General features: G+C 50.0%; 1 protein-coding gene across 1 annotated transcript in view; it reads right to left on the bottom strand.

The window, feature by feature from the left end:
* Nucleotides 1-14071, bottom strand: part of LOC119957012 (protein Niban 1-like) — an 80629-nt gene that overhangs the window by 33298 nt on the left and 33260 nt on the right. The window contains exons 4-6 of the mRNA XM_038784594.1: nucleotides 9888-10002; nucleotides 8351-8518; nucleotides 6609-6724 (exon numbers count right to left, since the gene is read on the bottom strand). Coding sequence (XP_038640522.1) covers nucleotides 6609-6724; nucleotides 8351-8518; nucleotides 9888-10002 — 399 coding nt within the window. The remainder of the gene's footprint in view (nucleotides 1-6608; nucleotides 6725-8350; nucleotides 8519-9887; nucleotides 10003-14071) is intronic.

The following is a 14071-nucleotide window of genomic DNA, read 5'->3' as shown; positions in this document are numbered from 1 at the left end:
GATTCTCCAGCCATTGACTGGGAAGGAACAGTGATGCACTATCAATAACTGCGAGACGAGAGTAGAATGTAATCGAGGCTTTATTACACAGAGATATGTGGCCTCCAACAGCAGCTGACAAAATGGCTGCTGTTCGGTGAGCACACACATTAGTACTCCGCCTACTGGGCGGAGCCAGCAGGCAGGGATCTACCCCTGTACCTGTAATACAGGGGCCTTACCGTAAAACCCATATATACAGTATAATACAACAGTGGTGACTACCGCAAACAGCTTTGCAGTAACCTTCGCCACTGTTTGTATTTTCAAAGAACCTTCTAGATGGGTTTCTCTGAAGGTTATGGAGCCCCTCCTGTCCCCCTCCCTTCTTTACAACAGTGTCCCCGTTCGCTGTGATGGAACCATCAATTCAGCGAACATGTGTAGTTGGATCTGAACAGAGGCTTTAATACACTTACAACAGAGCCAGCCTATTCGTCGTTGAACTTCAGATGAACTGCAGGCTGGCTCTAAGGCACTGATCTTTATACATCGGTCCCAGGGGGAGGAGTCCTGGGCGGAGCCAAGGGAGGAGCCCAGTACAAACTCTCGCGTACTCCCAGAGCGACTCCCCCTGGTGGTCGGATAGTGCAACTGCACTTAAAATGGTGGATAGTGAACATATATACACGGATTTATATTGGCAACTATATACAGCATTGATCTTACAACGGGTAGATAACGACATATATACATGGAGTGATATTGGCAACTATATATAGTGTGAATCACATTCACCACACACTGGACACAAATTTCCTGAGAGGACACTAACGAGCTCTCCAATCTCTCCTTCCCAGAGCTGTCTGAGGTGAAGGGAGACCCACGTCCTTCTGAGAGAGATAGCGTGCAAATTCTCCTCATCTCCATTTTAAATGGGAGACCCCTTCATTTTTAAACGGTGCCCCCCCCCCCCCCCCCCCTCCCCGCAGTTCCAGTCTCTCCCACACGGGGAAAAGGGCTCTCTCAGCATCCACCCTGTCAAGTCCCCTCAGGATCTTACACGTCTCAATAAGATCACCTCTCATTCTTACACACTCCAATGGGTACAGGCCCAACCTAAGAAAACCACCCCCCCTTCACGGATATCAGTGAGGTGACCCGTCTCAAGACTGCTTCGCTACCCTTTCTTCAGTAAGGAGGCCAAAACTGCAGACAGATGTGGCCTCACCAACGCCCTGTACAACTCTAGCACAACTTCCTACTTTGATATTTCATTCCCCTTGGGTGGCACGGCGGTTAGCACTGCTGCCCCACAGTGCCAGGGTCCCAGGTTCAATTCCCGCTTGGCTCACTGTCTGTGCGGAGTCTGCACGTTCTCCTCGTGTCTGCATGGGTTTCCTCCGGGTGCTCCGGTTTCCTCCCACAGATATGCAGGTTAAGTGGATTGGCCATGATAAATTTCCCCTTAGTGTCCAAAAACGGTAGGGTGGGGTTACTGGTTTACGGACATAGGGTGGAGGGGTGGGCTCAGGTGTCTTTGCGGAGGAAGTGCTTTATTCGGAGGTGCCTCAATTCCTGTCCTCTTGCTAGTTTCCACTTCCTCGTCAGTTCGTCCAGTGTCGCCAGTCTGCGCCCTACGTAGAAGTCCCCGACCGTCAGTGTGCCCCCGTCCCACCTCCATCTTTTGAAGGTGGTATCCAGCATGGCTGGGGGGGGGGGGGGGGGGGGGATCTGTGATTGCCGCAGATGGGAGCCATAGGGGACATTTTGGTTATCTCGAAGTGCTGTCTCAACCGGGTCCACGTTCTCAGCGTGGCCGCTACCACTGGGCTCGTTGTGTACCTTGTTGAGGAGGATGGGAGTGCTGCTGTGGCCAGGGCCCAGAGGGTTGTTCCTTTACAGGATGCCTCCTCCATTTGTACCCAATCTGTGTCGGGTTATGTTACCCATCCCCTCACTCTTTCTGCCGTTGCTGCCCAGTGGTAGTATTTTAGGTTCGGTAAAGCCAGGCCCCCTCTGACTTTCCCTCTTTGCAGTGTTGGTTTGGGAATTCTCGGGTTCTTCCCCCCCCCCCCCCCCCCCCCCCCCCCCCCCCCCACCCACCCCCCACCCCGCCGCACACCAATGGCATGATTAGACTGTCTACGTTTTGGAAAAAGGCCTTGGGGATGAAGATCGGGATGGATCTAAACAGGAGGAGGAACCTTGGCAGTACGTTCATCTTGATCGTCTGCACTCCTCCCGCCAGGGAGAGTGGGAGTGAGCCCCACCGTTGAAGCGTTCGCCTCCCTAATCACTAGCTGTACGCGCGCACTAAAGTGTCTTGATTCATGTACCACAGAGGACCTCCCCTTCTCTCCCCATTTAAATAATATGTTGCTTTTCCATAGAATCCCCAGAGTTAAGAAGGAGACCATTCGACCCATCTAGTCACCACCGACCCTCCGAAAGAGCACCCTACCTAGGACCCCTCCCCCACCCTAATCCTATAACCCTGCCTGATCATGGCCAATCCCCCTAACCTGCACGTCTTCGGGCTGTGGGAGGAAACCGGAGCGCCCGGAGGAAACCCACGCAGACTCGGGGAGAACGTGCAGACTCCGCACAGACAGTCACCCGAGGCCGGAATTGAACCTGGGACCCTGCTGCTGTGAGGCAGCAGTGCTAACCACTGTGTCACCTGGACACGTACACATTTGCCCACATTCCTGTTGCTGTTTACCGGCATTGTGCAGCTCTGTGTTGCAATATATCGCACTCCACATTACCAATACTCTACCCGCCCTGATCAAGCTGTGTTAACTCACCAATATTCAGTGGGAGCCTGCTTATGGGGTAGGTGCAGCCAATTTACGGGGAGGGATTATGGGGATTGTGGGGGTAAAAGTATTGAAGTTTCCGATCAGCCATGGTAGTATTAAGTGGCAGAGCAGACTCGATGGGCTGAATGGCTTACTCCTGTTCCTACTTGGTGCTGAGTTAGACTCCACGTGCCACATTGAGATAAAGACAAGGTAATATGTCCTTTAGCTTATTCAACTGGTGAATTAACATTACAAATATACAAATTAGGAGCTGGAGGAGGCCACTCGGCCCCTCGAGCCTGCTCCCCCATCAATAAGATCATTGGCTGATCTGATTGTAACTTCAACCCTACATTCCTGCCCTACCCCCGATAACCTTTCACCCCCTTATTCATCAAGAATCTCTCCCGCTCTGCCTCAAAAAAAAATATTCAAAGATTCTGCTTTCACCACCATGTGAGGGAGAAAGTTCCGGAAGCTCACATCCCTCTGAGAAAGAAAAAAAGAATGTCTCCTCATCTCGGTCTTAAATGAGCGACCCCGCTTATTGGCCTGTACGCTGGTGAGAGTTGCCCAGGTCACAGTCCAATGGTGCCAAGGGGATCGTACACATCCGGCTTAAAGAGGCTTCGGTTTAAAGTTTCACCTGGAAGACGGCACCTCCGACAGTGCAGCATTCCCGCAGAATTGCACTGCCACTCAAATCCCTGGAGCTGGGCTTGAACCTTCTGACTGAGGCGACAGAGCGCTGCCCTCTGCTGGTACAAGCAGAGGGGGCTGTCAACCGAGGTAGAATCTCATACGGAACAGAAGGAAGCCGTTCAGCCCATCACGTCTCTTCTGGCTCCTCGCAGCAGCTGTCCATTTATCTCAGTGTCCCTGTTCCTTAGCTGTGGTTCTGCCAACGTTGTCCCACAATGTTGCCCCCTCCCCTCCCCCACCAACACCTCCTTCACATACTAAAACAATTGATTTTAAAGTTCTATTTCCACCGACCTTTCTGGCAGCATATGGCAGACCATCATATCTTGCTGCAGAATAAATTCCCGTCTCAAAAATTCATGTGGTTTTGCGATTGATTTTATGCCCACGTTCCCTCGCGTAAGGATCCTCCTGTTAGTCCCTGGCTTTCCCTTGTTGTTTCCTTTTAATTTCTGTTACTCTGCTATTTCTGTACCTGGACTGTTAATGGGACCTATGCCTTTAAGATAGACTTCACCTTTAATTTTTTTAAAAACCTCCAGCAGGTCTGACATCGGTGATGACACACCTTGATGGACTTGGTTGTGGGCCAATTAGCTGTTTCAGATTGCCGGGGTTTAGCTGATAATCCATGTTGATTGGTACTGACTGCGCTGGAATGTTCCTTCCTGCGTGTTCCCAGTTTTTAGATTTGTTTTGAACTCAGAGCTGAAGGAGGCCCTTTGAGCTTCTCTCTCCCTGAAAGGGTAATCTCTCTCAGACACCTGATTGGAGACTCTGTTTTCTCCTCAGCACGGCTGGAGAACATTCTAGTGAGACTGGAAACCAAGTAAGAGTAAAACTCAGGCTGAGGCAGCTCTCGGTGGTTTGAGGGGTGACCAGGTAAACCTTAACAAAATTCAGACAAGCCATCAGCTGAAAGCGGGGTCAGTTATTTAAAAACCTTTTAAAACTCTTGTGTGGGGAACTTTTATTTCAGAACGGTTGTTGGTCATGCTTGTGGTGTTGGGACTGCCCAGGCCTGAGGCTGTTCTTGTGAATGAAGGCCCAGGGTAATAAAAGTTAAAGTGACTCCCCCAGAGAAAACCGTACAGCCTGGGAGTTCTGACTGAATGCAACAGCCAGAAGATCCTTGTTGACAATCCAGCCGGTGGTTACAATCACTCCGCATCCTGGCAGGATAGTCTGCTGCTGCAACAACCTCAACATCTGGAGCGAGGAAACTCATCTTTCATTTCATATAAATCATCTTATTGTTACCCCTCCCCCTCCCTCTGTGTGTGTCTGTCTTCTGTGCGTGGTAGGAGGGTGGAACGGTGAAAGCAGGGAGAAGGAGATTAGATGGCTGTTACTCTATTGTAATTATTGCATGTCTTATCTCTATTTTTGTTACAAACAGCTGTTGTGTTCATTTACAAATCTGCTGCCTTTAAGTCATTGGCGCAGTTCAAGATCAAATATCTCATGAAACATTATACAAATTATTGGTTAATTCACTCGTGTTGGGACTCTGGGGCCTGTGGGGCTGGAATTGACCGCGCACTAGCCCAGGGTGCACTAACATCCATTACCAACCCTTCTGTCAGCGTCCCCATATTTACTCCACGAAAGCCCACCTTTAAACGGGTTTAATTTCTAAAATTGTTTTTAAAATATTTTTCCAATTAAGGGGCAATTTAGCGTGGCCGATTCACCTACCCTGCACATCTTTGGGTTGTGGGGGTGAGACCCGCCCCATGCAGACATGGGGAGAATGTACAAACCCCACACAGACAGTGACCTGGGACCGGGATTGAACCCGGGTCCTCGGCACCGTGAGGCCCCAGTGCTAACCACTGCACCACCGTGCCACCATCCAAACCAGTTTGACTCATTTGATAAGGAACCCACTCCATTTCTTGGATGGGCCATTCCTCTGCAGATCAGTAGCTGGACGGGAGGACTGGGTGGGGAGGACTGGACGGGTGGACTGTGCGGGGAGGACTGAGTGGGACGGACTATGCGGGAGGACTGGGCGGGGAGGACCAAAGCCTTATCTGCCCCCCTCAGTTTAAAAAAAATAAATTTAGAGTACCCAATTATTTTTTCCAATTAAGGGGCAATTTAGCCTGGCCGATCCACCTACCCTGCACATCTTTGGGTTGTGGGGGTGAAACCCACGCAGACACGGGGAGAATGTGCAAACTCCACACAGACAGTGACCCAGGGGCGGGATTCGAACCCGGGTCCTCAGCGCCGTAGGCAGCAATGCTAACCCACTGCGCCATCGTGCTGCCCCTAGCCCCCCTCAGTTTGACGTAGAAGATTCCTTGGCACTTTTTGAATAAGCGGATGGAGATCCCCTCTCTGTGGTGTTATGTGAGTCTGGCAAAGAGAGGGTTAATGTGAGGTTGGGAATAGTACCACCCACACAGTGCGGAGTCTGCACGTTCTCCCCGTGTCTGCGTGGGTTCCCTCCGGGTGCTCCGGTTTCCTCCCACAGTCCAAAGACGTGCAGGTTAGGTGGATTGGCCATGATAAATTGCCCCATAGTGTCCAAAAAGGTTAGGAGGGGTAATTAGGTTAGGGGGATAGGGTGGAAGTGAGGGCTTAAGTGGGCCGGTGCAGACTGGATGGGCCGAATGGCCTCTTTCTGCACTGTATGTTCTATGTTCACACAGTGGTGTAAGAGCAGATGACCCAGTCCAAGGCTCAGTGTGGTGTTGAGGAAAGACCTGGATACTGAGATAATTCATAGCCTGAAACCTCTACTGTAAAAATATCCAAAGCGACAAAATTAGTTAATAAAAACCTGCTGTTAAATTATTGAAGAACACAAAGACATCTTTAAGTGAAGCTGTTCTGTAACCAACTTCCTCCCAACACCCCAGACGCATCTTAGCCACTGCTTGTCCCTTAACAAACATTGGTTCAAAAAAAAAATGGATGTTTAACACGTTGCTGTTTGTGGGATCTTACTGTGCAAAACTTGGCTGCTGCGTTTCCTACGTTGCAACACCTCGAAAGTAGTTGCAGTGCTTTGGGACACCCTGAGGTTGTGGAAGGGGCTATGTCAATGCAAAACTACCCCTTACAGCAGTCACACTGGAAAACAGGGACAAAGATATCAATCAAATTTACCTCGGTCTCAGAGCCCAAGTACAAGTCACAGATTCCATACTGTCCTTTCTGCTGCCTGTACATGCGCACCGCTTCCAGGAATGCTCGAACTTCAAAGGAATCCCTTCTATAGATCACTGTGAGGAAAACATCATCAACAGGTGTTTAAATTGTCATCGCAATGGATTTACTCAACAGCATATCCCACACTGCTGCTCACGGTCTTCCATTTTGCACAGCTCTCTTTACACTGTCCCCATCAAACATCTCCCAGGACAGGTACAGCACGGGGTTAGATACAGAGTAAAGCTCCCTCCACACTGTCCCCATCAAACACTCCCAGGATAGGTACAGCATGGGGTTAGATACAGAGTAAAGCTCCCTCTACACTGTCCCCATCAAACACTCCCAGGACAGGTACAGCACGGAGTTAGATACAGAGTAAATCTCCCTCTACACTGTCCCCATCAAACACTCCCAGGACAGGTACAGCACGGGGTTAGATACAGAGTAAAGCTCCCTCTCCACTGTCCCCATCAAACATCTCCCAGGACAGGTACAGCACGGGGTTAGATACAGAGTAAAGCTCCCTCTACACTGTCCCCATCAAACACTCCCAGGACAGGTACAGTACAGGGTTAGATACAGAGTAAAGCTCCCTCTACACTGTCCCCATCAAACACTCCCAGGACAGGTATATCACGGGGTTAGATACAGAGTAAAGCTCCCTCTACGCTGTCCCCATCATACACTCCCAGGACAGGTACAGCACAGGCTTAGATACAGAGTAAAGCTCCCTCTCCACTCTCCCCATCAAACACTCCCAGGACAGGTACAGCACGGGGTTAGATACAGAGTGAAGCTCCCTCTACACTGTCCCCATCAAACACTCCCAGGACAGGTACAGCATGGGGTTAGATACAGAGTAAAGCTCCCTCTACACTGTCCCCATCAAACACTCCCAGGGCAGGTACAGCACGGGGTTAGATACAGAGTGAAGCTCCCTCTACACTGTCCCCATCAAACACTCCTAGGACAGGTACAGCACGGGGTTAGATACAGAGTAAATCTCCCTCTACACTGTCCCCATCAAACACTCCCAGGACAGGTACAGCACGGGGTTAGATACAGAGTAAAGCTCCCTCTACACTGTCCCCATCAAACACTCCCAGGACAGGTACAGCACGGGGTTAGATACAGAGTAAAGCTCCCTCTACACTGTCCCCATCAAACACTCCCAGGACAGGTACAGCACGGGGTTAGATACAGAGTAAAGCTCCCTCTACACTGTCCCCATCAAACACTCCCAGGACAGGTACAGTGTGAAGTTGCCAAATTCCAGTGTAACTTTTCTCTTTTGTCCACATGTGCATTAAGGGAAAGTCGATACCTGCTCTGTAGCTGTTTGAATCTCCTTCCAGCAGGAACTCCGGGAACCAGAGGGAGAGATTTCTCGTCCCTCTCTGCAAGCTGGATTGAAACGTGGTCAGGAATGAAGCTGCTGAACAACGTGGCTCTCCTCAGTTTGGGCCGGGCGAGGGAATAATTCAGACAGCGGCTGAAGAGGCCTCGAGGCAAACACTAAGCTGGGTGGCTGAGGGGGGGGGGGGGGGAGAAAGTATTCCAAACCCCGGGATGGGGCCAGATGGGCCGGTTTCTGAACCTCAAGTAAAGCTGCCGTGTACAATACTGTGCCTGACAATATGGAGCCCGCTTCGCGACAGGGGACACGGGTAAGGTGGGAGAGGTTGGCAAGTTTGTACCGGTGTTGAGGTGTCGAATTGCGTCTGACAGGAGTGTGCTCCAGATGTCTTGGTCATCCGCACTGTGGCAGCAGAGCAGGAGATGCGGCCGATAGCGATGCCACAGGAAGAGGGGGTGACCCGATGGACAGTTCATGCACTGTTCCTCCCAGGACGTATCTGCGATACCTGGAAAACATGGCGGGAGAGTGGTTGCAAATGATGAAACGTTCGCGTTAAGATTGCACCTTTCAGGACCTCCCCAGAACCCCAGTTGAGTGTCTTGTTGGACCATTTCAGCGTCAACCTTTGGGTCACAGTTGGGCAAGGTTTATCCTCCCGTAAAACGGTCATTCGGGGACCGGACAATCCAACAGCTCCGTGAACCCATTTTCCTGAGACCAGCACTTCGCTTCCCAAAGCCAAACGCTGAAAGGAGAGGTGGGAAAAAAACACAGGAAACCCTTCGAACACTCAGCAGGCCGGAGGCAGGACCCCGCGCAGAGAGAAACGCAAGAGTTAGCGGGTCAGGCTCCTGAAACAACGCTGCTTTTCGATCGACAGAGGCTACAGGGCATCGCAGACCCAGAAACAGATTGCGGACTCTCGGGGTGGGATTTGAACCGTCACCAGCTGGAACATTAATCCAGGGTCTCGGGTTATTCAGCCTGGAACATACCCCACCGCACCGCCAGGGGACAGTGCCATGTCACACACACACATCCCAAACACTGACCAAACGTAAGGTTCAACCACTCCTGGCAGGGGAAGATGAAAAACAGCTTGCACTTATTAAAAATAAGGGCCGGCACGTTAGCACGGCGGTTAGCACTGTTACTTCGCAGCGCCAGGGTCCCGGGTTCGATTCCCGGCTTGGACCACTGTCTGCGCGGAGTCTGCGAGTTCTCCCCGTGCCTGCGTGGGTTTCCTCCGGTTTCCTCCCACAAGTCCCGAAAGACGTGCCTGTTGGGTGAATTGGACATCCTGAATCTCCCTCAGTGTACCCGAACAGGCGCCGAAATGTGGCGACTAGGGGCTTTTCACAGTAACTTCATTGCAGTGTTAATGTAAGCCTACTTGTGACACTAATAAAGATTATTATTATTGTTAAATATTCATTTTTGGGATGTGGCCGTCACTGGCTGGCCCAGCATTTATTGCCCATCACTAATTGCCTTCGAGAAGGTGGTGTTGAGCTGCCTTCTTGAGCCAGGGTGGTGAGTGAGTTGGAGGGAAATCTCCAGGTGGTGGAGTCCCCAGGTGGACCCTTGTTGTTCCAGGTGATAGTGGTCACGCCTCTGGAAGGTGCTGTCAGAGGAGCCTTGGTGAGTTGTTGCCGTGCACCTTGTAGATGGCACACACGGCTGCCACTGCGCCATTTTACATCTCAGTTTGTTCCGGAAGGACATCAGCTGAGGCACTGCCCACCTAACGCCATGTGGCAGCACCAAGAGAGTAATGGAGACCAACCACATCTCACATAAAGTAACAATTCAGAATGTGTGAGCACCCCCATGGCCCAAATGCACCATTACCTCTATTCCCTTTGAGCTCTCACCGTTGAAGTGTGGCCAGCTCCGATGTAGCATGTCTCTGTAATCTTTCATTGTGTTCAGCAAGATGTAACCTGATAGCAGCACACTGCCTTCAGGTTTCTGTTTCCTCTGTTCAGCCTGGAACACATCGCAACGGATAACAGAATTCTGGGAGTCGACAAATCCCCCACCCTACAATATACACCCCCCCCTCCCCACAGACACTCACATGTGCACACTCATTGACACTGTCTCACACACACACACACACACTCATTGACACTGTCTCACACACACACACTCACTGACACTGTCTCTCACACACACACTCACTGACACTGTCTCACACACACACACACACTCATTGACACTGTCTCACACACACACTCATTGACACTGTCTCACACACACACACACACACACTGACACTGTCTCTCACACACACACTCATTGACAGTCACACACATGCACTCACTGAAACAGTCACATAGACACACTCAAACACACATACATTCACTGACACAGTCTCACACACACACACTCAAATAAACACACACACACACTCAAACACACACACTGACAGTCTCACACATGCACTCACTGACCCAGACACACACACATTCTCACAAATATTCACAAACATACTCACACACATGTACTCACTGATCCAGAAACAGAGGCACTTACACAACACTCATCAGTCTCACACACACACTCACTGACCCAAACACACCAACACACACACTCACTGACCCAGACACAGCAACACACACACACTCACTGACCCAGACACACAAACACACACACTCACTGGCCCAGACACAAACACACACACTCACTGACCCAGACACACCAACACACACACTCACTGACCCAGACACACCAACACACACTCACTGACCCAGACACACACACACACTCACTGACCCAGACACACCAACACACACACTCACTGACCCAGACACAAACACACACACTCACTGACCCAGACACACACACACACTCACTGACCCAGACACACAAACACACACACTCACTGACCCAGACACACCAACACACACACTCACTGACCCAGACACACCAACACACACACTCACTGACCCAGACACACCAACACACACACTCACTGACCCAGACACACCAACACACACACTCACTGACCCAGACACACCAACACACACACTCACTGACCCCGACACACAAACACACACACTCACTGACCCCGACACACAAACACACACACACACTGACCCAGACACACCAACACACACACTCACTGACCCAGACACACCAACACACACACTCACTGACCCAGACACAAACACACACACTCACTGACCCAGACACACAAACACACACACTCACTGACCCAGACACACCAACACACACACTCACTGACCCAGACACACAAACACACACACTCACTGACCCAGACACACCAACACACACACTCACTGACCTAGACACACCAACACACACACTCACTGACCCAGACACACCAACACACACACTCACTGACCCAGACACACCAACACACACACTCACTGACCCAGACACACCAACACACACACTCACTGACCCAGACACACCAACATACATACTCACTGACCTAGACACACCAACACACACACTCACTGACCCAGACACACCAACACACACACTCACTGACCCAGACACACCAACACACACACTCACTGACCCAGACACACCAACACACACACTCACTGACCCAGACACACAAACACACACACTCACTGACCCAGACACACCAACACACAAACACTGACCCAGACACACCAACACACACACTCACTGACCCAGACACACCAACACACACACTCACTGACCCGGACACACCAACACACACACTCTCACAAACAATCCCAAACATATACACACAGACTCACTGATCCAGACACAAACACACACACATACATTCACAGACACTCATAGACATACATACACATACTCGTTGACCCAGATACACACACACTCTCACAAACACTCGCGGACCTGCACACACACTCTCACAAACGTACACTGTCATGTGAGAGTATCGTTAAGAAATGGGTGTTTATCAAATAGCTGCAGTGATGCCAGAGTGTGGGTGGAGCTGGGCTGTCTGTCTGCTTTACTTTCGGTTTTGAGCTGACAGCTACATTGTGTCTAGTTTCGTTTTGCAGATTGGGAGCTGCATCCAGCAAAACCAGGTGTAATTCTGATTTCTTTCTGCATGAAAGGAATGTCTTCAGATCACTTGCTAATTTAAAAGTGATAACTGCTCTCAGTAGAGAATTTAAACCTGATGTCTGTGTTGAAGAGGGTATTTGCCTTATGGATGTTGCTAGGAAAGATTAAGGGTTACTTATAGAATACTGTATTCTTTGGGGGGAGTATTTGAATTGGTAGTTGCTAAGATGTTTACTATGTGTTTATAAAAATGTTAACTGGATTCATATAATAAACATTGTTTTAATTTAAAAGTACTTTAACTCTGTTGCACCGCATCTGTAAATTGGGCCCTTGTGCTCCCCATAACCAAAATCTATTAAAAGTTATGGATCAGGTGAACTCAATGATACACTTTGGGGATCTCTAAATCCTGGCCCATAATAACACACACACTCACAAACACACTCATAAACACACACACACACACTCACACAAACACACACACACACGCACACTCACAAAAATACCCACACAGTCACTGACTGACCCAGACACACACTCTGACAAACATACACACACTCACAAAAATACACACACACACTCACTGACCCAGACACACACTCTCACAAACATACACACACTCTCACAAACATAAACACACACACTCACAAAAATACACACACACAGTCACTGACTGACCCAGACACACACACACTCACAAACATGCATACACACAGTCACTGACTGATCCAGATACATACACACTCACAAACATACATGCACACACACTGACCCCAGACACACACACTCACAAGCACACACATACTCACAAACATACACACACACACTCACACAAACACACACACACACGCACACTCACAAAAATACCCACACAGTCACTGACTGACCCAGACACACACTCTGATAAACATACACACACACACTCACAAACATACACACACACAGTCAATGACTGACCCAGATATACACACACTGACAAACATACACACACAGTCACTGACTCAGACACACACACTGACAAATACACATGCACACACACTGACCCCAGACACACACATACACACACAAACGTACACACACTCAATGACCGACCCAGGTACATGCACACACAAACACACACTCACAGACACACGCACTCAATGACTGACCCAGGTACACACACACACTCACAAACACACACGCCCACACACAACACTCACCACTGACAAATGCACAAACACACACACACACACACACGCACACACTGATTCAGGCTCACAAACACACTCCCACAAATACTCGCAAATATACACACACTCACTGACCCAGGTTCACATTCATCATCACAACACACGAATACTCTCACTAAAACTTACAAACACACACACACACTCACTGACCTAGATACGCACACACACTCACTGACCCAGATACACGCACACACACACACTCACTGACCTAGATACACACACACACACACACACTCACTGACCTAGATACACACACACACTCACTGACCCAGATACACGCACAAACACACACGCACTCCAAGGTGAGGGATCTGTGTTTGAAGGAAGGGTTCGCCAGTCTGGAGGAGAAAAGGGAGAGGGTGGAGCTGCCGAGGGGGAGTGAGTTCAGGTATCTGCAGGTTAGGTACTTTGCGCGAAAGGTCTGGAAGGGGTTCCCTAAGTTGCCAGGATACACCCTGCTGGAGCGACTGCTGCTTCCGGATGTGGAAGGGGAGGGAAGAATTGGGGATATATACAAGTGACTGGGGGAAGCAGGGAGGCAAGCGGGTGGTGAAGATCAAGGAGAAATGGGAAGCGGAGTTGGGAGAGGAGATCAATTGGGGAGTATGGAGTGAGGGACTGCGAAGGGTAAACGGGACCTCCTCTTGTGCAAGGATGAGCCTGATACAGTTTAAGGAGGTGCACAGGGTGCATAGGACTCGGGCGAGAATGAGTGGGTTCTTTCAGGGGGTAGCAGATGAGTGTGAGAGGTGTTAGATAGAGAAATACAGCACAGGCGGGGGCCA

Source organism: Scyliorhinus canicula, chromosome 25, assembly GCF_902713615.1.
Source record: "Scyliorhinus canicula chromosome 25, sScyCan1.1, whole genome shotgun sequence".
In the NCBI taxonomy this organism is placed as follows: domain Eukaryota; kingdom Metazoa; phylum Chordata; class Chondrichthyes; order Carcharhiniformes; family Scyliorhinidae; genus Scyliorhinus; species Scyliorhinus canicula.
The sequence above is the reverse complement of the archived record's forward strand: the minus strand, read 5'-3'. Positions and strand labels throughout refer to the sequence as shown.